At 61.2% G+C, this 22056-nt stretch overlaps 11 protein-coding genes across 11 annotated transcripts; 7 read left to right on the forward strand and 4 right to left on the reverse strand.

Annotated features, from left to right (window-relative positions):
• Positions 1-191: 191 nt before the first annotated feature.
• Positions 192-386, forward strand: COLE_06084 (uncharacterized protein; the record flags this gene model as incomplete). Its single annotated transcript, XM_018421893.2, has 1 exon — positions 192-386. The coding sequence occupies one exon, from the start codon at positions 192-194 to the stop codon at positions 384-386; it is 195 nt and encodes a 64-aa protein (XP_018282551.1).
• On the reverse strand, positions 280-1778 carry COLE_06085 (uncharacterized protein; the record flags this gene model as incomplete). Its single annotated transcript, XM_018420084.2, has 5 exons — positions 280-813; positions 846-1082; positions 1119-1407; positions 1445-1658; positions 1694-1778. 5 exons carry the CDS (start codon positions 1776-1778, stop codon positions 280-282), a joined length of 1359 nt encoding a protein of 452 aa, XP_018282552.2.
• Positions 1779-2163: 385 nt separating this feature from the next.
• On the reverse strand, positions 2164-3977 carry COLE_06086 (uncharacterized protein; the record flags this gene model as incomplete). The annotated part of the gene is made up of 5 exons (XM_018421894.2): positions 2164-2424; positions 2557-2887; positions 2932-3000; positions 3041-3769; positions 3808-3977. 5 exons carry the CDS (start codon positions 3975-3977, stop codon positions 2164-2166), a joined length of 1560 nt encoding a protein of 519 aa, XP_018282553.1.
• A 436-nt stretch (positions 3978-4413) lies between these two features.
• On the reverse strand, positions 4414-5266 carry COLE_06087 (uncharacterized protein; the record flags this gene model as incomplete). The annotated part of the gene is made up of 4 exons (XM_018421895.2): positions 4414-4740; positions 4863-5008; positions 5087-5146; positions 5221-5266. 4 exons carry the CDS (start codon positions 5264-5266, stop codon positions 4414-4416), a joined length of 579 nt encoding a protein of 192 aa, XP_018282554.1.
• Positions 5267-5641: 375 nt separating this feature from the next.
• COLE_06088 (uncharacterized protein) lies at positions 5642-6735 on the forward strand (the record flags this gene model as incomplete). Its single annotated transcript, XM_018421896.2, has 3 exons — positions 5642-6159; positions 6203-6275; positions 6310-6735. 3 exons carry the CDS (start codon positions 5642-5644, stop codon positions 6733-6735), a joined length of 1017 nt encoding a protein of 338 aa, XP_018282555.1.
• Positions 6736-7546: 811 nt separating this feature from the next.
• On the forward strand, positions 7547-8275 carry COLE_06089 (uncharacterized protein; the record flags this gene model as incomplete). Its single annotated transcript, XM_018425896.2, has 3 exons — positions 7547-7629; positions 7661-7799; positions 7889-8275. The coding sequence occupies 3 exons, from the start codon at positions 7547-7549 to the stop codon at positions 8273-8275; spliced, it is 609 nt and encodes a 202-aa protein (XP_018282556.1).
• Positions 8276-10365: 2090 nt separating this feature from the next.
• Positions 10366-11991, forward strand: COLE_06090 (uncharacterized protein; the record flags this gene model as incomplete). Its single annotated transcript, XM_018420652.2, has 3 exons — positions 10366-10573; positions 10610-11213; positions 11247-11991. The coding sequence occupies 3 exons, from the start codon at positions 10366-10368 to the stop codon at positions 11989-11991; spliced, it is 1557 nt and encodes a 518-aa protein (XP_018282557.2).
• Positions 11992-13359: 1368 nt separating this feature from the next.
• Positions 13360-14613, forward strand: COLE_06091 (uncharacterized protein; the record flags this gene model as incomplete). Its single annotated transcript, XM_018427518.2, has 1 exon — positions 13360-14613. The coding sequence occupies one exon, from the start codon at positions 13360-13362 to the stop codon at positions 14611-14613; it is 1254 nt and encodes a 417-aa protein (XP_018282558.2).
• Positions 14614-14681: 68 nt separating this feature from the next.
• COLE_06092 (uncharacterized protein) lies at positions 14682-14945 on the forward strand (the record flags this gene model as incomplete). Its single annotated transcript, XM_018427517.2, has 1 exon — positions 14682-14945. One exon carries the CDS (start codon positions 14682-14684, stop codon positions 14943-14945), a length of 264 nt encoding a protein of 87 aa, XP_018282559.1.
• A 1694-nt stretch (positions 14946-16639) lies between these two features.
• On the forward strand, positions 16640-17398 carry COLE_06093 (uncharacterized protein; the record flags this gene model as incomplete). Its single annotated transcript, XM_018427218.2, has 1 exon — positions 16640-17398. The coding sequence occupies one exon, from the start codon at positions 16640-16642 to the stop codon at positions 17396-17398; it is 759 nt and encodes a 252-aa protein (XP_018274758.1).
• Positions 17399-18912: 1514 nt separating this feature from the next.
• Positions 18913-21915, reverse strand: COLE_06094 (uncharacterized protein; the record flags this gene model as incomplete). The annotated part of the gene is made up of 1 exon (XM_018424675.2): positions 18913-21915. One exon carries the CDS (start codon positions 21913-21915, stop codon positions 18913-18915), a length of 3003 nt encoding a protein of 1000 aa, XP_018274908.1.
• Positions 21916-22056: the final 141 nt, after the last annotated feature.

Raw genomic sequence — 22056 nt, forward strand, 5'->3', positions numbered from 1 at the left:
GAAGCATCCTTACAGGCTTGCCGAGGCGACGCTTCCCCTTGAGAGGGGGTGGTTTGTTCGGCGTATCCGTCTCGCCCCTGGCCTCGGCGGGTGCAGTTGAGAGGGCCTAAAGTCAGCACGAGGCTTGACAAGTACTCCACCTTGATGTCCCGCCCGCGCCTGTAGCCGAGGGCCTGTGGACCAACTGTACGATGGACTTCTGCACCAACAGCCGCGCCGTTACCGTGCCCGACGCCTACCACTTTGAGGGTTTTGGGCAGTTCGTTCTCCTTGTTGTTGTCAAGAATCCGGGAGGGTTTCAGCACGGTTCGATTCTGAGGAGGCGTGAGCGGAATGGGGCGAGGAAGCTTGGGGGTGATAGCCTGTGTTCAGCTCGAAACGGTTAGCACCTACCATTGGAGTGAGGTGGATCTCACGGAGCCCGATTTTACGCCGGTTTCGAGGTAACCCTGGCGTGAGGACTTGTAATTGCAAGAAGAGCTTACCGGACCCATGGCCCTCGTCAATGACGGGCGGGAACATGTCGACCCAGTCCTTGACCTCGCGGTTTAGCTCGTACTTGGTAAGCATTGAGGCCCAGCGCTGCTGCCAATGCGGGTGGCGACCATAGATCTTCTGTTCCAGCGTCTGAGGATTCTGAGGAATGCGAAATCTACCTGCTTGCTGCGCGAGGAAGCAGACATCCATGAGGACGTTGTGAGAGACAGGCTTCTTGATGTTCCAGTCCAGGCGAGTCCGAGAGTTGACGCGGATATCATAAGCTGGTAGATCATGCGGATCGAGAAATAATGGGTGTGTAAGGACGTCCTGGATCTAGAGTAAGCGGTGACGAGGACAATCCTCACTGTCCAGCGCGAATCTGGATCGCGGTGCAGCATCCCCCGGATGACTTCAGCGATGCCACCTTCGCGCAAGTGCTCCTGACTCCAATGCCATGTAGGCTTTCCGTAAAGAATATTCTGCTTGAGCTCTTCCGAGGTGCACCTATCACCTTTGACGTAGGGATGAGGGTAGCGAAACAGCTTGCAGAGGATGATGCCGAGCGACCACACCTCACTAGCGAATGGATCGTACCTCAGGTCCTGCGATCAGCTGATGGTGTTTATGAGCGTGCTTACCGCCACCTTCTCCGGGCTTGAGTAATCAACAGTGCCGCCAAAGCTCTTGACCTTTCCTCCTTTAGGGAGAAACTGTGAGAACCCAAAGTCCGCCAAAATGGGAAGAACCTTGCCGCTCTCCTTGAAAAAAAGAATGTTGCCGCGCTTGATATCCTCGTGGCTCACGCCCAAAAGATGAAGCGACTCGACAGTGCGGAGGAGCGCGCGAAAGAACGGAATGACAGCAGCACCTTTGACGGTGTCCCGATTCTTGCTGAGATCACCTTCGTAGCACTTCATGAAGACGTATCTGAGGTGAGCTCGCCTAAAGAAGGCACGAGACTCACGTCCAGCCATCCTCTTCCATCATGCCGTCCAGCTGAACGACGCCACTGATACCAGCACCGCCAAACGCCTTAAGAAGGACGATTTCTTTGTAGGCTTCGCACGCGTCGAGGGTCTTGTCTCGTGTGAGGGGAACACCCGGGATATGAAGGGCGGGAAGGATCTTGCACGCGAGCACCTGTCGAGTCTCTCGATGGGTAGCCTCACGTACATGCGCTGTGATGAGGCGGTGGCATGCTAACGCTGCTTACCATAGGCCCCTCGGCCGATTGTGCGTCCCAGATCATACTCACCGATGCGCGACAGCCGGCCACGGGGGGTATCCCACGCGTTCATTTTGGGGCGCAGTGTCTTGAGGGGGAGAAGAGGAAGGGGGGTGGGGGTGAGCTGATGAGGATGAATCTGGTTCGCTTATGCTTCAGCAGTAGAGTACTTCGCTGGTAAGATGATGAGTGTGTATCGTTGTCTGTTGGCAAGAGAGTATTCGAAGCTGAGACGAATGAGCAGGATAAAAGAAAGAGAGAGCGAAAGAGAGTCAATATATCGTTCGAGAAAGACAGAGAGAAGGGCAGAGTGGAGAGCCTCTCGCAGTCTCCAGGTGCGAGACTGCCTTCCTCTTCACAGTCGATCGAGCCGATAGCTTGTTTATTTCTCGTACTGTTGTACATCTACTGTACACGTCAAGATCAGCCTCTACTCCCATCCCATCGCCCCCCGTCCTCTATGCCTTGATCTCACTCGAGGTCGCTATCGCCTCCGCGTCACCCCGTCCTGCCGCCAACTTCGCTTTCCTTTCCATCGCAGCTGCTGCTCTCCGCGCGCGCCAACGCGGCCCATACCGCACCACAATCAGCGGCAATGGAGTCACAAGGAGGCATAACCCGTTGAGGAGAACGAACATCCACCCGGCACCAATCTCGCGGTTGATGATCTGGACCGTGCCGACGTACGCCGCGCCGATGAGGCATCGCGTAAAGTTGAACTGGTGTGAGTATCGTCTGCCTGTTCAATTGCAACTCTATCGTAACCGGCGTTCTTCCGGTCACGTTTTCCATGTGCTTCGCCTCGCCGCCGTTGTCTCAAACCGATACCCGCCCGCCCTCAGGTAACTCACCGACGCAGTGACTGCCCCGCCCTTGCCCGGCATTAGGTCGACGCTGTAGATTTTCGTCGTTGTCAAGAAGCCGTTGCCGACCCCGAACACGAAGGTGAGAATGATGGGCACAGACACATGCACTCGCTTCTCCATTGTCCAACCCAGAGCGAGCGACGAGCTGATCATGAGGGCTGCGTGCACGGGCAGGATCATCAAGCGGGTGCGCTCAAGACGAAACTCTGGACAGTCGCGATAGTCGCCGCCGACTCGCGCTTTCTCCGCGAGGTACAGCCGGTCCATGATGCTGCCTGTCCAAACGCTGCTGATCGCGATTCCAGCGCCCTGTGAACTATCATCAGCAATGCTCCCCTTCCACAGCATAGATCAGCTCACATGTAGCAAACACCGATCATCACCTCGCCAAAACCGTAGTACTCCTTCAACAGTGTTGAGAACATTGTCCTGGGGTAAGCTACGCCGTCGTCCCCGTTTAATCGCTCACAGGACGGAGTAGTATAGTGAATAATACACACTTCCCCACAGGAGCATAAGGAGAAGATCGGGCTCCTTGAGTAGCAAGAAGCTTGTGAGTGGGTTGTACCGCCCATACGCTACAGCCTTTGTCGTCTCGCCAGCCTTCTTCGCCTTTTTGTGTTGGATGGCCTGTGCCGGTGTGCGATTGAGTCGAGGAGGGGTGCCGCTCCCGTCCCCAACGAGCGCGCGCAATGTCTCAGGCATAAACAGAATCATCGGCGCGAGAATGACGCAACCCATGATTGTGAGGAACCAGAAGATTGAGCGCCATCCCAGTGTACCGGCCAGCACACCACCAAGAAGCGGGCCTAAGCTCGGCCCAACGTTCATGGTGACATTGAACAAGCCGAAATACTTGCCCCGTTCTTGCGGCCTTGCAACGTCGCTGATGACGCCAGAGCCCACGGCGATGGTGGCACTCGCGCCTGAAGCTGCCACGATCCGCATGAGGAGGAGCAGCCAGTACGCATTTGTCGGACACAATGCAGTGACGATGGAGGAGACGACGAAGATTCCGAGTGTGGGGATGTAGATGGGCCGCCGTCCGTACGTGTCCGCCGCGGCGCCCCAGAATGCCGGCGTGATCCCCTGGAAGACCATGAACAAGGTGATCAGAAGATTGATCTTCTCTGGCGACACGCTGAACGCGTTGACGAGCATCGGGATGGCGGGCACGAAGATGTTCGTAGATATGGGTCTAGATCAGCGCCATCTGCCGCGAGGGGCTGTGCTTACGAGCAAATGGACCCGAGGGCAGCAAGTGTGATGATGAACCACTTTGTGTGCTCCGAGAAGGCGCTGAACGGCTTCTCGGCACGCGGTTCCGACCCCTCGGATACTGAGATGGGCGGGTCATGATCGTCGAGCGGCTCTCCGCGCTGCTTTTCGATATCGAGAGTCGTCATGGCGCGACATGAGGTGATGTGAGCGACGGAAGAGTTTAAAAGTCGGTGAGAACGCCAGGTATGTCAGCATCGCGAGGCTTCTGTATCGGCATCAAGTGGCCGGAGGAGCATAATCGGTCATCTGCGATGGGTGGCGGGCATGGTCGGCCGAGCGTGCCGAGCACCTTGATTACCTGCTGTTGCCGCTGTTGTCGCCGTCACAGTTGCGAGTTTCAACACGATTACCATGAGGGAGTAGTGCTAAAAATATGGCGCGTCAGCCAACACCGAACCGCCTCCGACCCGGAGCCTCGAGCATCGGCGATGAGCACAGACGAAACGCGCAACCATGATGTCAGACCCGTGGCTAAGCGAGCTCGCTACTGTCGGTCGAATATTTCCACGCCGACAAGATGTTCGCTCGTTGTGCAATGCATGCTAGTCTAAATTCTCGGCTCTATGACCTAGAGAGGAGGCCCGCGAGCCAGCGCGCCTCCGCCTCCATCTCCTCGATGTTGCGTGGCCGCCGCTCCTCGTCCTTCGGCACCTGCCACCCGTTCGCGCGCCGCCGCTTAGCCGCCTCCACTGCAGCTTCTACGGCGCCGGCGCCGGTGCCGGCGCTGTCGCTCACGCTGCGGTGACGTACCAGGTCGGCGTTCAGGTCTCTCTCGGCCCCTTCAAGCGCTGGGTAGACGTTGTCGGGCTCCCCACCGAAGTCGGAGCGGAGGCGTGGGATGATGTGTACGTGGACGTGGGGGACGGATTGGCCGGCAGAGGCGCCATCCTGCGGTCAGCTACGAGCCCGGAGCATGAGATTTGGTGAGGGGGAAGAGGACGGGGAAGGGGGGCACAGGAGAGAGGGGAGGGAAGTGGGCTCTGAAGGCGGAGGAGGGAGAGAATGCGTACCTGCACAGCGATGTTGAGCGCCTCGGCCTCGTACGCCTTCTCAACCATGTGGCCGACGCGCTGCACGCATTGGAAGAGGTCGGAGACCTCGGCGTGGTCCAAGTCCACCAGGCGGGGGACGACGCGTTTCGAGATGATCAGGACATCTTACTGTTAGGATAACCTTGGACGCGAGAATGGAGAGACGGATTGGTGTGGCGGCCTCTCGAGCCGCACAAACTCACGGCCAGGTCTAAGCGGCTTGAGATTAACGATGCCGAGAGAGAGTGGGGTCTCGAAGAAGACTAGACAGGGTCAACGATCAACGAGCTGGCGACAACGCTGCCGGCTGCGGGACATGAAGACACGTGAGACACACCTTGGCGGGTCACATCGAAGACGGAGAACAAGTGCCGTGCCGCCATCTCCTTCGAACGGCAATGCAGGATAATATCAGTTCGTTTGTTGTTGAGCGCGACGGTCGGTCATTGATCTCGGAGCAGTATGAGCGGAGGGGCGGAGGTCGGGAGAGATCTCCGGCCACGTGGTGCTCTCTCGGACATGGATCTCCGTGACCTCCACTCTGACATGTTGGGTGAGACGGCTGTGAGAGGGTTGTGTACGAGCTCAGTCGGCTCTCATTGTCTCACTTGTCCATCAACACTCGACCAGCACCTCCAGCGACCTTGCCTTGTCTCGTGTTCTCTCTCCATCCAGCTTCCATACGCTCAGAAGCGGAAGGGAGCTGACGCCCAACTACTCCCTCCTCTTCTCCGCACCCCGCACAACTATTCCGCACTATGCGCACATACTCAGACTCCGAGCGGTCGAATGGCGGCGCATCCCCTGCAAGCCTCGCAGACAGCGAGGACTTTGAATTCATCCTCATGCCGGCCCTCTCGGCGTCGAGTGGCGTGCTCTCGGTTGGGCGCAGCGAGCCTACGGTGTCCAGTGGCATACTATCGATATCGAGCGTGTCGCCCGTGTCCAGCGGCATACTCTCGGTCAACTCAAGCACGGCGCCGGTCTCAAGCGGCGTGCTCTCGCTCGAGTCTAGTCTTGCGGCCCTTGCCCTCAGTGAGAGCGGTGAGGGCGGGCTGCACTCGTTTTCCCGCCGTGCCCCGAGTTCCATTGTCGCCAACGCCTCTAGTTTGGGGGGCGCAAGCTCCCGCGCAACGTCACACTACGAAGACGATGACAGCGACAGCGACAGATTCGACGACGACAGCGCGCGAACCCGCCGTCGTAGTCATACTACTGTCCCGACACACGGGCAGAGCATCGTGAGCGCGTCGGATGCTCGTGAATCGATCGACAGGTACGTATGCTTGCACAGCCACCCAGATTGGACCTCATGACAGCTTCCTCAACGACCCAGAGTTCACCAGTGACGTGTCAAACAAGCTGCGTCTGTACCAGGCGCTGTGCATCGAGGTCAGTCTTCGCTGTCCTGTGCCTCTGACAACAGTTGGGTCTCGTCGAACTAGAGGACACGGAAACCCCGGCACGGTCCTCCTCTTCAAGAAAAAGCCAAGTTACACGCGGCAGCTACTCGGACAGCGACGATGATGTGACCCCCACGGCGTCGCGCTCCACTACCCCCATGCCCGCGCTCCCGCCTCTTCCGACGTCTATCAAAGCCGCGGACCGCCTGCTACGCGCACGCGGACACGTCAACATTATCGAGTATCTCGAGGCGCGCAACGACCGCACCCGCCGCCACGAGGACTCGGTGGGCAAGTATGCCGACTTGGTGTATTCGAGTGCGAGTGCTCTGCAGCGCGCTCTGCGTCGCGAGGGCAAGTATGCGAGGCTCGGCGACGTCAAGCGCGAGTGGCTCCAGCCGCTGCTCAAGGACTTTGGCTTCCGCCGTCGCCGAGAGAGTCGCGGGTAGTGATGCGGTGCAAAGGGGAGGAGGAGTGCAGCAACGGTGCGACGATCTAAGCCTCGGCACGACACATTTGTACAATTTGCCCAATTGCCCTGTGGCCTTGCTGAATTGCTGGTAGATGTTGTACAATCTTCATTGTGAATTTGTTTATGTTATCACGATATGCCGACAACCCGCCGTCACCTCGTCATTCAGACTGTCACTGGTGACATACATACGTGACTGCCTGCTGCGGCACCGCATGGCTCACTGCCCGCTGGGATGGAATTCCCCCTTGGACCCGCGGAGCGTAGCACGAGAGCGACACCCCGCACAGGGATCCGTGGCCCGGGCGCGAATGTGCCAGCGCCAGATGGTGGATTACGCTCTGTCCGCGGCCTCGGTGCACGTTGTGACTGGGTGCATAGGTCGCGCGGCGAGCGTAAAACTCTCTGCACTGCTCACCAGAAGCAACTCTCCTCGCCATCGCGCGTTGCTCGACTCGCACTCTTGGATTTGCACTGTCTGTACACGTCTAATGGTGGCCGTCAAGTCCACTGCTCAGCCGTATGGACCTCTACCAAACCTCCTCTCGCATCCCAGCTGGTCTGCGCATCCATCACCTGTGCCCCTCGCGCATCTCTCCCTTAGCTTGCGAGGTGCGAGATACACACGGGGGACATCATGTGCCACAAGTCACAGATCACAGACGGGCGGCATCTTCCTTTATTAGCTGCGGATAAATACGTGACAGTGTCACCTCTTGCCTCTTCTCTACACTCTTCAGCTTTACTTATTCTCATCAGCTCTTCCATTGCCATCCCTTAACATCACCATGTCCACTTCTCAGGTTGATCAGGTCGCGGCTGCCATCAACAGTCTGACTCTCAGCGACAATAGCAGAGACGCCGTTGCTGCGTACGTTCCTTGAAACCAGTGCTGACGGCAGTTATCTTGCCGGACGAGCTGGTGGTGCGGGAGGTGGTGGCAGTAGGGGCGACGACACCAGCGATTGCACTAGTGAAAGCGACGAGACGGCGGCCTCCATCGGCGGACTGCTCGCGCTTTGGCAGGCGCTCTGCCTCGAGGTTAGTCCTTCGTTCTCATTAGCAACCATGTCGGTGATCTTGCCCCCTCCCTCTTGCCTCCTCCCATTGCCCTTTCTCACTCACCTCAGTTCGGCCTCGTTCAGGACCCCGACAACCCCGAGCTCCATCCCGACCTCCCCTCGCTGCCGACGACCAAGACCCAGGCCCGCAAGCTCCTCAACACTCGCGCGCACGTCAACATTTGTGATTACTTCACCGAGCGTGCCACTCTCACATCCACCCCCTGGGGCTGCCTCGCCCACCTGGTGCACCCTACAGCTGCAGCGCTTGCGCAGGAGCTTCGCATGTGGGCAAAGCGCGAGGGACGCCGCCGTTACCGCATCCGCCGCCGTCTTCGCCTCCGCGGGATGAATGATGAGGAGATCGCCGAGGCGGTGCGCGGCGCCAGTAAGATGTTTCCGCGTGAGCTGGCCAAGTGCGAGGGCCTGAACCCCCTGCTTCGTGTGGTGTTTTAGTGGGTGCACAATCAAGATATCAGAAGGAGATCGACAGGAGATTAGGAGAAACGGAGATGGGTGGCGGCTGACGGAGAAACAAAAGGGATTGAAGGAGGCCGGAGGCCTGTGAGAGTTTGTGCATCAGTGATCAGTGATGAAAGAATGCGTGCAGGATTACGGCGGTACGACGAGGTGATGAAAGATGTTTGAACAACTGCAACAATGGAAGCGAGCCATGTCCGTCCTCTTGCGTGCTATTGTGCATATTCGCCAGCATTACAACAAAAGCTATTTGGGAATTGGGAGCGAACGATTTGCTTGATTAAGATGGAATTGTGAAGCGAATATACTCCCGCTCATGATCAGAGCCCGTCTCTCACAGTCGGCACTGAGCTCTGAGAGCCTCGACATTGAATCGCTCCGTCGCATAAACAACACTATCCCCTTCATCGTCTCGCTCTCAGCTTTTCTCTCGCCACTGCATATAAACAGCAACTGGGAGCTCCTCTTCTCCTTCTGTACTCATACTCTCCCCCCTCCTCCCTCCAATTGCGACACACCTTGCTGAGAGCGACGCTTAACTCTAGAGCCCCACGATGCCCGAGTGGTCAGACCCTCTCGACCGCCCCGGTCCATCTCGGGCCTCTGTCTCGCCCACAAAGCGTAGCCCAACAAAACAGACAACCCTCCCTCCACCGCCTACCCATGCGCTACCTCCAAAGCCCGGGACAGCCGCTCCGCCAGTAGCGCCACCGCCAGCAGGATTGCTCGCCCGCATGACAGCACCTGGTCCTGCGCCGAGGAGCGAGCCGCGTGACCTACCCTCGCTGAGCAGCTTTCACCCCGAGAGGACAGAGAGGGGGCTGAGCATTCGGGGTTCAGCCGCTCTATCCGCAAACGGCGCTCAGCCCGACCGCAGCGCGCAGCCAGAGCGCAGACCTCCGCCTAGCCGTCCGCCCCCGCCCCCCGAGCCCGCTCGCCATCACGAGCGCACCCCTTACGATCGTCCCTCCAACTATGACCGGTATGATAGATCATACGACCGCGCGCCCGACCAGCGTCCACCGGAGCGCCGGCGCTCCCCGGACCGCTTTGAGTCTCGGCCTCTGCACGAGTACGAGCCGCGGCAACGCAGCCCGTACCGCAGACGGAGCCGCAGCCCTCTGCCGCCGCGCGACCGTGATCGCTTCGAACGCGATTTGGACCGCGACCACCGCGGGTACGAGCGCGACCAGCGTCAGCGGGAGGACAGCCGCCGCTACAACGACTGGCACCGCCGCGACGATCGCCGCCCTGATGAGCGGTACAACCGCCGCGAGCCGCCGAGCCACAGACCGGCGTCGCCGAGCTACAAATTGCGCTCACCATCCAAGCGCTCTCCCCCACACGAGCCTGCGCTTGTTCGTCAGCGCTCCCCACTCCCCGACCGCCCTCTTGCCCGTGACCGATCGCCCGTCCGTGGCCGTGGCCGTGGCCGCTCGGCGATCCGCTCTCCACTGCGCGATCGCTCGCCCATCCGCGAGGCGGCCCGTAGCCACTCAGCGATCCGCTCCCCAATCCGCGAGCGTTCTCCCGTTCGCGATCGCTCTCCCCGTCGCGAGCAGAAGCCGCTGCAGGAAAGTAGACGCTCTCCGCGGCGCGCTGCGTCTCCGCGCAAGCCGAAGCCCAAGCCAGAGGTCGAGGTTGAAGAGGGTGAGATTGGCGACACCGAAGAAGGAGAAGTACGCCCGCCGAGCCCCGCCAGGAGCCCAAGTGTGCCGCCCCCACCTCCCCCTCCCCCTGAGGATGCCCCTCCTCCGCCGAGCCCAGGCGCGCCGCCCCCGCCGCCCCCCTCGGATGCCCCTCCCCCGCCACCTCCGAAGTACGCCCCGCCAGTCCCGCCGAGCGACGTCCCGCCCAGTCCGCCCAGGAGCCACCACCGCGCGCATCCCAGTGGCAACTTTGCCCCCAACCGTAACCTCATTGAGCCGCCAACGCGCGTCGCGACGCCAGTAGGCAAAGACAAGAACAGTGGCGGTCCAAAGCTGTTCCGTTTTCCCACGGCGCAGGAGGAGAAGGACAAGTACAACCGCTTCTTCAAGGGCACGACGACGTTGGCTGCATATGACATGGGCCTCAAGCTTGGCGAGGGCACGTTCGGTGTAGTCACCAAGGCGGTAGAGTTGGCGAGCAAGAAGACTGTTGCGCTCAAGAAGCTCATCGAGCACAATTATCGCGACGGTGTGTCGATGACGACTGTGCGCGAAATCAAGATCCTGAAGACGCTGCCAAAGCACCCTAACATCGTCCCTCTTCTTGACATGGTTGTCCATCGGAGTGAGTAGCGGAGTGGAATGCTAGCTGACAGGCCAGAAATACCCTCGGACCGCAGCCAGCGCGGCGAAATATTCATGGTGTTTCCCTTCGTCGACCACGACCTCTGCGGCCTCCTTCTGAACAAGGACTTTCGCATGTCGCACTCTACCGCCAAGTTGATTTTTAAGCAGATTCTCGAGGGGCTGCACCACATCCACGTTAACAACATTGTCCACCGCGACCTGAAAACGGCCAACATTCTCGTGTCGAAAGAGGGCCACGCCATGATTGCCGACTTTGGTCTGGCGCGCACATGGGGTGTGGAGGCGATGCCCAAACACTCGCCACACGAGTACACCAACATGGTCGTGACGCGGTGGTACCGCGCGCCCGAGCTGCTGCTCGGCGACACGAAGTATGGCACAGCCGTGGACATGTGGAGCATGGGCTGCATCCTGGGGGAGATGTACCACCGCGAGCCGATTTTCGCGGGGCACTCTGAACAGGACCAGCCGAACCGGATTTTCTGGCGGACCGGTCCGCCCTCCCAATCTTCTTGGCCCGGATGGGACAAGCTTCCGGGGCACGCCGAGCTGCCGGGGCACGCATGGGACAAGGCGCCCCAAGGTCCCTCGCTACTGCACTACGCGCGCCAGTGGCAGTGAGTTTCCGCGTCCCCTCACGCTGACAGCAGGATGGACCGTGTCGGCGCCGACCTCATGTGCCAGCTCCTCCAACTAGACCCGGCGCGGCGCCCGAGCGCCGCGGCGGCCCTCGAACACCCGTGGTTCACCGTCAACCCGCTCCCCGCGAAGCTGGGGAGCATCCCCGTCGTCGAGTCGAGCCACGAAATGACCTCGCGCGACCGCAACATGCCCGCGCAGCCGCAGCCGCAACCGCAGCCGCCCGCGCGCGCACCAGCTTGGAGCCAGCCGCGGCCACCGCCGCCAGCGCACCACCCGCAAGGACGGATGCGCCCACAGCCATACCGCCCGCCGCTGCCCAGCACGCTGCCGAGCGCGCCGGCGTACCCCGGAGGCCGGTTCGCGCCGGCCCCCCCGTTCGCGCTCGGCGGCAACCGCCGCGGCGGTGGCCCGGCCCCGGGCCCCGGCGCAGGGCGCGGCGGCTACGGTGGGCACGGTGGGCCGGGGGGCGCGTTCGGTGGTCCTGGAGGACCTGGAGGACCCGGAGGGCCGGGAGGGCAGGGCTTCGGCGGACCAGGAGGACCCGGAGGGTTCGGCGGGCCAGGAGGACCTGGCGGAGGAGGAGGGCCTGGCGGAGGAGGCTTCGGCGCGCCTGGCGGATTGAGACTTGCTGGCGGCGTGCGTCCGAGCCACGGGCCGAGCTTTGGCGGGCCGCGGCCCCCGAAGCGGGCGGGCGACGATGCGTTTGGGCGGCCGGATAAGCGGCCGCGGAACAATGACGCGCTGCCTTATTAGTGCGAGCGAGCGAGATGGGGAAGGCGAGCATGGAGCGGGCACGGAGAGCGGAGAGGAGAGAGTGAGCGACATGTCGACGGCGACACGCGGACGGATGGCCTGCCACGCATCGCAGACCGCAGAGACAACGCAACCGCATTGGCACCATTAGCATAACCACTGTACCACTTAGTATGCATTGCTGCGCTGTAGGGTTCACCGGCCGTCTTGGGCACAGACATGGACATGTGCGTGCATGTGATGGACGAGTATATCGCCCACGTGTCCCCCTCCCACACAATTTTTCAACGACCACTTTCTTTCTCCCAGCTCGTCGCTCACAGCTCGTAGCTCACAGCTCGTAGCTCACAGCTCGTAGCTCACAGCTCGTAGCGTAGCCCACTCAATACCCACGACCACGACCACCTGCATCTCGTCTCTTGTCGCCATCATGGGATATCGTCCGTGCGTGGTGACTGCTGGCCTGCAGATCCGGGACGCGGGTGGAATGCCGGCCGCTCCTTCCGAGTCCGAGCCGAGCCGAAGCCGTGATCCGGTCTCTCCTCATCGCGCCGAACGATCGCGTAACCTAATTAATACAATGAACTCTGCAAAGCTGCAACAGAACGAGAGCGAACGCTCTCTCGTCGAGCGTCGAGAGCATGAGAAAGTGAGAGAGACGCAGGAGAGCTCTGCGAGGGGAGTCGCAGGGCAGAGAGAGGAGATTACCTCACGACAGTCCCTTGAAACAGGGAAGAGGGTCGATCCCTGCCCTGGATGCGTGCTTGGGGGATGCGCGGTGCTGCGAGACATTCAGAGACCTCTGAGACCTCTGGACTTTCATTCTCTCTCTCCATCTCTCTCTCTCCTCCATCTACACAATGTCTTCTGGTGAGTCCTTCTCGTCGATGTCGGGGCGCACCACGTACCCGCGCACGCACACGCACACTCGCACTCGCACTCGCACTCGCAGCGCTGGGGGCGGGCGCAGTCACACCGTGTAACAGCACACAACGCCCAGGCAGGATGAGACGAGTCCGAGGCGACGAGAATAGGGGCTCCGGCACGCACTAGTGCAGGATGGGGGACTGCTTCGCGTGATCTGAAGAGCTCGAGAGTTGCGAGTGACATTACCTACTCGGCGCCGCGCGGCGCGCGCGGGGAGGTGCTGCGCAGCGTGATCGGGACTGTGGAGCGCTCGCGAACAGGACCCGGCCAACCTTCACGACGGCTGGTGACTTGCCACCTAGTGGCCGCTGGTGACCAGCGTGCATCGTGAGACCAAGGCTGCAGTCTGTCTCCTCTCTCGCATTCACACACTTCCTCTTTGTTCCGAGTCGTCGCATCTCATTCTCTTTTGCGTTGTTGCAGAGTCGACGTCGACACTCCATGTCGAATCTCCCTCCAGAGCCTTCTTCGAACCCCCCACCGGGGCTCACAGAGTCCTCCAGCCCCCAGCCATCCAGCCCCCCGTCTCCATCCAGCTCGCAGCAGCTGACCTCTTCAGCCGCCCCTCCCGCCTCGACACCGGTGCAGCCACCCACGACGCCCACCCCGTCCAACCCGCCACCCAGCTCCAACCCCGGCGGTGGTGGTGGTGGTGGCAGCAGCGCGCCCCCTCCCAGCACACCCCCGACGTCCCAACAGCCCCCCGAGACTCCCACCCCATCCCAGCAGCCTCCCGAGACGCCATCGACCTCAGAGCAGCCCCCCAACACTCCCACCACCTCAGAGCAGCCACCCACTACGTCGCAGGCACCACCTGACACCACAACACAACAGAACCCCCAGACTTCCTCCAGTACCTCCGAGCAGTGGCAGCCAACGACGAGTGAAACACGCACGCAACAGACTAGCACACAAGTCATCGAGGAGCAAGGCGGCACGTCGTACAAGTATGTGACTGTCACCGACTCGCGAGGCTTGGCGCAGACCTCGGCCGTTGCTGTCGCACCGCACAAGAACAACACCCCGGCGATTGTTGGTGGTGTCGTCGGCGGCGTCGGCGGCGCACTCGTCATTGCAGGCCTTGTTGCTCTCTTCCTCTACCGGAGAAAGAAGAACCGAGAGGTGGCATTCGACGAGAAAATGTTTGACCCGCACCACTCAACGCGCCACTCCCAGGCTGATCCTCTCGACATTGCCCCGACGTCCCCGAGCGTCGGTATGCCCGGCGAGCACACGACGATCGAGCCGTTCCCGTACGAGCCCTCGTCGGCGCACGGATACGAGTATGACCCGTACCAGCACAACCAGTCCTTTGGGCAGATGCAGCCAGGCGACACGATGCAAATGCAAGGCATGAACATGCCCGACGCGCGCGACTACATGTACGGCGGCAACAACTACAGTGGCTACGGCGCGGCCGCTGTCGGCGGCGCAGCAGCTGGTGCGTTGAGCCCGGTCGCGGCCGCCAAGCATCGCGAGGCGACGGGCGCGCTCTCGCCCCAGCAGACGGGCATGTCTTCATCTGCGGGCGGGTCTCGCCTCAGCCACTACGAGGACGCATACTCGCAGCAGCAGCACCAGTACCCGGCCTCGCCGCCCCGCTCGGCGCCAAGCGATGGACGCCAGAGCGTGTATCAGCACACGGACATGCTCAGCGAGCCCAGCGACGAGATGCAGGAGATCCCCCCCAAGTGAGTCCAAGCGAGCTGGTGAATGGCGCCCGATCCCGTGCCAAGGAGCTTGCCATCTACCTCGGCTGTCGGATGTCGGCTCTCCACCTCCGCACACCGCTGACTCCAGCTACGATTCCATCCGCCGCTAGCCCCCCCACCCCGGCCCATATAGAGCGCTTGCGCATGTATTTTTACGCTTGCATGCTGCAGGGAGGGGGGGCGCCGCGGATTGTGTCAGTGGCTGAGGGTGCACGGTGGCTGGCGGTATGGGGTCGTCCGTGCTTGGCAGGTGACGGCGCCGACGAGCGAATGGCAGGCGGTCAATGCTGCATCGTGGCCGATTCCGAGGGCTGAGGGCCGATTGTATTGTAGCATGCCAGCCATCGTGCGACGAGCGAACTAGTACTTCCGACCACTCGTGTTTTTACTAGAGCCCACCTGTACACGCCTAGTATAGTAGGCACGCTTTCCTATTCAGACGCCTATTCGTGATACATACGAGCCTAATGCAAGGAGACGCCGCGCCGTCTATGGTGGCTTGAACGCCCATTTCCACGACGCCGACGACGGAACATGCATGGAGCCCTTCAGACACTGTAGCCACAGCCTGTGGCTATCAGTAGATATCAGATACATGCATGTAGATGTCGATACAGGATAGATATTGATTTCAGAATGACGTCTACAAGGCGCCATACGTCCCATACCGTGGGTAGTGATACATTTGGCTCGCAAAGAAGTCTGATGCTTGCGTAGACTGCGTATAGAACGTTCTAGACGCCGAGGAAGTGTTCAGATCAATCGGCGGCGGCAGCGGCGGCTGCGGCGGCAGCGGCGCCGTACCAAAGAATCGGGGGTTATGCTCCATGACCTGTTGACGAGCTGCGTCTGAAGTCATCCTGAAGGTGTCTGCCAGCGTAAACGTCGTTGCAGTTGATGTAGAGGTAGAACGGACTGCTGGGGGCGCAGGGGGCGCAGTCGGTGTCGGCGTCGGCGATGCGGCGTCGGCGTCATCCTCTTCTGCCGCGATTTCTCGCTCGCGTTGCTCGCGCCAACGTGGTAGCTTCTTGCACGGCATTCCAGAGTGCAGGCGTTCCCCGTGCTTCCCGCAAAAGCCGCAAAAACCGTTCGGGACGGTTCCTGTTAGATATGAGTCGCTCACGTCGCTCGGCCAGTCGTCCTCGTCGACCTGAGGCCCTCGGTGCCGCGCGCTCCGTTGGCGCGGTCTCGGCGTCGGTCTCGGCGTCGGTCTTTCGTCAGTTGGCGCTTCTCGAGACATCTGCGATGCAGGACAGTCAAAGCCGACGTCGTGCCGTCTGAAGCAGTAGCGACACCGCCGATGTTGCTCCCTCGTCGGTCCCACCACGATCTCCGAGGCTATCAGGCCTCGTCCGCTCGGCGCTCGGGGCCCATTGAAGCGGGCATACGCGGTAGAGCCGCCACGGCCTCGCCCTCGGCTTCGGACTGCGCCTCTCGGCGGTCGGACTAGCGGGTTCAAAGTCCTCTGCGTTTCCTCATCCTCGGGCAACGTCGTATCGATAATCTCGGTCCGAATGACTGCGGAGCTGGCTTCCTCGTCGCTCAACGCTTCCTCGTCGCTGGACAGCACGTCAACGACGTAGTTGACGATCCCCGTGGGTGTATGCGCAAAGTATTTGCCTTCGACGTCTCGTACGAGGGTGTTGAGGCTATCGAGGGATACCAGGCGCCACATTCGGCCAAAATCAGCCTTCCTGAGGCGCGCATCGAGCCCGCTGAGCCTCTTCTCGATCTCATGAGCGCATGGAAGATCGTAGGCCTTGCGGAAGGTGCCGGTGCACGCTCTAGGCTCCTCGAGCAGCTCGCCATTGCGATCTACCCGTTGGCCAGCGGCCCATAGGCTCCTCTTGAATGCGATCGCGAGCTGAGGGAAGACGAGCTCCATCGCACGACGCGATACGACGTTTCTGACGTTGGAGAACAGACTGCGACCGTCTTGAACGTGGGTACGCATCTCCGCCTGCATCGTATGGGTAACGCTGGCCCATTGAGAGGTGAAGAAGTCACGTATGCGATCCATGGTTGCCAGGAGATCGCGCCGCCACGGCGAGTCGCCGAGGTGCTTCTTCAGGACGCCGTGCATCCCTTCGAGACGGCTGTTGTTGCGCTGTCCGAGATGGCGATGCCCATCTACGTGGAAATGGACGAATTCCTCGGCGTCGGCGTCTAGCGCGGCTTCCCCGATGCGCAGAGCATCTCCGAGGAGTGTCGCGCCGTCCTCGTCGGCGTATCGGCCCTGCGAGAACGTCTCCACCCAGATAGCACGCTGCTCTGCCAGTTCCTCCTCGCTCCTCGAGCGCACGATCATGCGCCAGCCCTGTAGAACGCTGTCGAGGTGCTCTTCCCATTCGGGCCGCGTATGGAACACGCTCGACGTGTCGTTCAGCTTGTGGGATCCGAAGATACGCCGCAGAGGTGGCGCCGCTGCTACCTTGATATTCTGCTCGATGTGCCACAGGCAGAGGACGTTCTTCGCGCTGGGCCACACCGTCTTGCAGGCTCGGCGTAGGCGGCTATCGCGATCGGTCAAGAACACCGCAGGCTGCGGCGCTTGCACGAGCTCCACGAAGTCCTGGAGGGCTCTGCGCAGGTGGGCGTATCGTTCTCCTTTGAGGAGCGCTATACCAGCGGTGAACGTGTTGTTGCAAGCAGTCACGCCTACGATATGCAGGAGCGGCATATCGTACTTGTTGGTGCCGTTCGTGCAATCGACGAGGAGCACTGTAGGCCACCGTAGCAGCAGAGCTCGGGCTCTTCGGGTAGTGTAGACAATCGAGGTAAGCCTGCAAGTCAGCTAGGATGAGTGGTGGGCTCTCACACGCTCGTATCTGGGTCTCTTGTACCGCGGTATAGCTCGCCTGTAGCGTCCAGGTTGCGCAGGAGGGCCTCGGTCTCAGTACCACCGAGGCGGGCTCGGGTATGCAGTCGGTAAGCGGCATTGTAGATATCTTTGCGGGATAGCCGTACAGTGTTGGGGAAGTCACGATTGAGGCGTGGAACGATACGTCGTGCAGGCAGACCAGCCTGCAGCATGCTTTCGGCGGCCGCAACTTGCTCGGCGTCGTAGCGGCGCGCCTGGACCATCTCCGAGGCCTCAAGAAGCCCGTGGTTGTGCTGATGCCACCCTGCGGCGCGTTGATCTAGCGTCCAGCCTGGCCAGACGGCGGTACCGTTGCGCAGGATAGCTATCATCATCTTGAACTTGCAGTTTGTCTTCCTAGAAGCGTAGCGGCGTTTGCGGAAGGGCTCCTGAACTTTGGGCCGTCGGCGAGCCATCCCGCAGTCCAGGTATCGCTTCTCCACGATAGCTCCTTGCGCGCCAGCGACGTCGTCATGAGGTGGGGCTAGCTTCAGTCTGTTGCCGCGAACAAGCCAAAAGCCCTGTGCGAGGGCTATAGGACTGAATATCGTGCAGAGAGCGTCGAGAGAGGGAGCAGTGCAGGGAGGGATATCGACAGTTCGTGTGGGTGGTGTAGGCTGGCTCTCGCGAGATAGCCAGATGTTGTCATTGTCGCTGTCGTCGGCGTCGTCGTCGTCGTCGTCTGAAATGGTGATGTGAGGGCGGACGGCGTATCTGGGTAGTGGTGGTGGAATGAGTAGATCGAGTTCTGAGACCTCCGCAGCTAGCTGAGACGTCGAGGGATGAGAGAGGAGCTCAGAGTGCAGGTTGCGCAGGATGAACGTGTAGTCGAGCTCGTCGTTGGGCTCGGCTATGATATCATCAGTCGCCACCGACGCCCTCGACGCCCCCGACGGCGGCGGCGGCGCCGCCACCAAGGACGATGCAGGAGACTCGGTGCCGTCCTCATATGATGCCGTGCTCGCGATCGACGGCGTCACGAGCGCCATAGACGTGTACGAGGTGTTCATGTTGAATTGAGAGTGATGAAGGTGATGAAGATGTTGAGGAAGTGAACTGAATCGACGTGACGTGATGGGCGCGTGGGAATAGGCACGCCACCAGGGGATTGGCGTGCGCCAGAGGCTGGTGCCTATACATTTTCTATAGGCGTGTACAGGTGGGCTCTAGTAAAAACACGAGTGGTCGGAAGTACTTGTTAGCGTGACGGCGTCATGCTGGTGGATGGGAGAGTGGGCCAGGGGTCGACAGCGCTGGCGCTTGCCCTAACTGAGGGCTGCATTCACATGTTTGCGCCACTGCCAACCCAAGGATCTGGTCGACCGTCCCTGCTGAGCGCTCTCCAGACATGTCAGCAAGACATGATGCATATTCCTATGTGTTTCTATGGTTGTGGCGACGAACGGCCGATATTTGGGTCTGCTACACGCTCACGCTCTTGAACGTGCGCCACACCTTCCAGCTTGTGATACGCAGCCCGAACCCGACAGCCACGAGGAGCGCGAGGTCGACGACGACGAGCGTGACGCCCGCGAGCATGAAGCGCGGCGCAAACACCTTCCAGACCATAAGGTGCCTGCGGAGCCATGCGGCCGTTGTGGCGCTCGCGAGCGTAATCGTTGCAAAGTAGGTGCTGAACGCGAGCGCCATCTGCAGCGTGTGCGCGAGCACGGGGACCGAGGCGTTGGGGCGGGGCGAGACGTTCCACGTCGCGAGCAGCGGCACGCAGAGCGCCATGAGCGCCGTCGGGCCCCATGTGTTCAGGACCACGAGGAGCGGCGACCACGGGTACGTGACGGTCTCGAAGCCGACGAACGCCGACTTCCACTGGATCGTCGCGAGCACAGCTTGGTGTCCCGTGCTGAAGAAGGCGAGGATGCCGAGCAGCGCGAGCGGCACCGCGTCCGTGAAGGACGGGCGGACCATGGCGTCGCGCGGCGCGTCGAACGCGCCCGCGCCCGCGCCCGCGGCGGTGTCCTGCACGAAGCTCGAGTGCAGGAGCACCGCGTCGCGCTGGCTGTCCGTGAGCTCGAGGTGGGCGATGACGGCAATGATCGCGCCGCCGAGCACGAATTGGGCCAGCGGCGTCGAGACTAGCTGCACGAGCGCAAAGCCCATAAGCACGAAGAGGAAGTATGTCGAGCCGAAGGCGTTGCCGTATCCCAGCACTGTCACTTCGTCTTCGCGCTCGCCCGTTTGGTCCTTCTCCCGCTCGATGTCGAGGCACAGGCCGGAAGACGCCCAGATGTAGGGCATGAGGCCGAAGACGGCGGACATGGCGAAGCGCGCCAGCCACAGCTTCACGCTCTTGACGAGCGGCACGCGCTCGGCCTGCAGCCCGTCCCACGTCTCCATCCACTCCAGGCACCAGTACAGGCCGCCGAGAAGGACGACGGCGCGCCAGATAACGGCCACGAAGACGGGGGCCGGCCCAGCATACGATTTGGACCAGCCGAGGACGATCGCGACCACGCGCGGGAGCAGCATGAAGACAAACGGGATGAGCCCGTACACGCTCCACTTCGGGGACCCGTTTGCCTCGTAGAACGTCACGCTGCAGTATGGCTGCTGCTCCTCCCGGCATACCGTAGAGAGGCCGAGCGTGCGCACAAGGAAGGCGAAGAGGATGCCAAAGCCGAGGATTCGGAGGCGGAGAGACGCTTGAGGCGCCGTGAGGGCCCGCAGGACGTGGAAGAGGGCGAGGGAGACAAGGAGGAACACGACCATGCGGTCCTCCCACATCACAAACGAGTTGGACGCGAACGACAATGCGTGCAACAGAAGAATGATAGGGCCGATCGCCTGCTGCAGCGTGCCCGTGATCGACGCACTCCACGTCCCGCGGACGAAGAGAGGCGCGGCGAGCACGGCGCTTGCGGTACCGACCGCGACGGAGAAGAAGACCTGCAGGCCCTGGATCGGCTCCCGAGTATAAATACCCGCGACAGTGCCGGCAACGGAGCCGACGCCCGCGCCAGCAGAGACGGCTGTGTCGAGCGCCATGCGAACGTACTGGTCCCACTTGGGCCCGCCGTTCCTCACGCCGAGGTAGAGCGCGATGGTGGCCGCGACGCCGAGGGCTAGGAGAATCACTCCCATGACAATGTGTGCCACGCTGAACTGTGCCCAGAGCTCACGCAGGGCTTCGAGCACGCGAGTGTTCGTGTTCATGTCCGCGTCGGCCGCGAGCACGGGCACGCCTGATGCGTGCGCTTCGGCGTACTCCCGTCGGCACTCTGCGAAAGTAGAAAGAACCGCGGCGTTGCCGTACGCGTGAATGTACCGCTCGATCTGCTTTGTGACTGCGCGGGCGGCGGCGGCAAAGTTTTCCGGCTCGTCAACAAACACCTCCGGGATAATGTTGCCCAGATTGTTGAACGGGATCGGCAAGCCGAGCATGAGCGCGAGTGTGGGCACGAGGTCGATCTGGTTGATCTGGCGCAGGCCCTCCTCCTCCGCGTAGGAGTCGCTGTGGGAGGCGTGGTTGATTGGCGTTGATTTCGAGTACAGCCACAGACCGGCGGATGTCTCGAGAGGGCTGTCGCCGCCGTGATCACCCTTGGGATTCATGCCGTGGTCGCCGAGGACGACAAGAAGCGTGTCGTCGTCGAGCTCGGCGACAACGCGACGGAGTACTGCATCCATCTGTGCGAGCTTGTCGCGCATCGTGTCCCTGTCTGGTCCGACGCGGTGGCCTACGTGGTCCACACCAAGAAAATGTCCAATGAGCACGTCCCATCCACCCTTCTCGAGATGGGGGAAGAGATGCTCAATCACACCGTTGTCCACGGTGTGCAAGTCCTCCACGTTGAACGAGTCGTAGGGGTATGCAGCGCTGAAGCTGTCAGGGAAGAGGTTGAGCCAGGTGTCGTCGCCCATAAAGACGACCGACTTGTTGGCAGCCACTGCCTGCGAGATGAGGCTGTCCTCCTCAATCGCCGTCGAAGCGAAGTTTGCACCGGCGTCGATAAAGGTAGGCAGAGAGCCGGTGGTGATACCCTTGATCCGCTGCATGGTGGTGGTAGGCGGGTCACTAAACGAGTCAAAGATCATGCTGCGCTCGGGGTGGGCGGCCGTCATCTCTGCCGGGAGGGAGAGGATGCCATGGTGAAACGGGCTGGGAGGATCAGGTGGGAATGGAGTAATGAAGTCGGTGCGGAGCGCGTCGATGATAATCACCACGGCTTTGGAGTGCGTCGCAGGCACTGGGGCGGGATGCGAGGAGTTGTAGATTGGAGACACCTCGGGAATCGTCAGGCGCGTCAAGAGGAAGCCGTGGGTAAATGTCGCAAGGCCGACGAGGTGGATGAACATGAGAATGATGAGGAGGAGGACAGCGAGCGTCGTGCGGCTCAGCCCAGCGATCCAGGCGGAGGCGGCGCGGCGCGCGGCCGCTGGGAGCGCGCCGCCTTTTGGGTCTGCCATGGGAGAGGGGAGGGGGAAGTGAAGGAGCGGGGGGAGAAGCGAGAGGGAGCGGAGTGTCGAGAGTCTCGCTAGCGCGGGCTCATGAGTCGAGACGAAATGGGAAGAGATGGAGGAGGTGCGATTGTCCAACTCGAGCTGAGC

This window comes from Cutaneotrichosporon oleaginosum (assembly GCF_008065305.1).
Source record: "Cutaneotrichosporon oleaginosum strain ATCC 20508 chromosome Unknown ATCC20508_contig05, whole genome shotgun sequence".
In the NCBI taxonomy this organism is placed as follows: Eukaryota; Fungi; Basidiomycota; class Tremellomycetes; order Trichosporonales; family Trichosporonaceae; genus Cutaneotrichosporon; species Cutaneotrichosporon oleaginosum.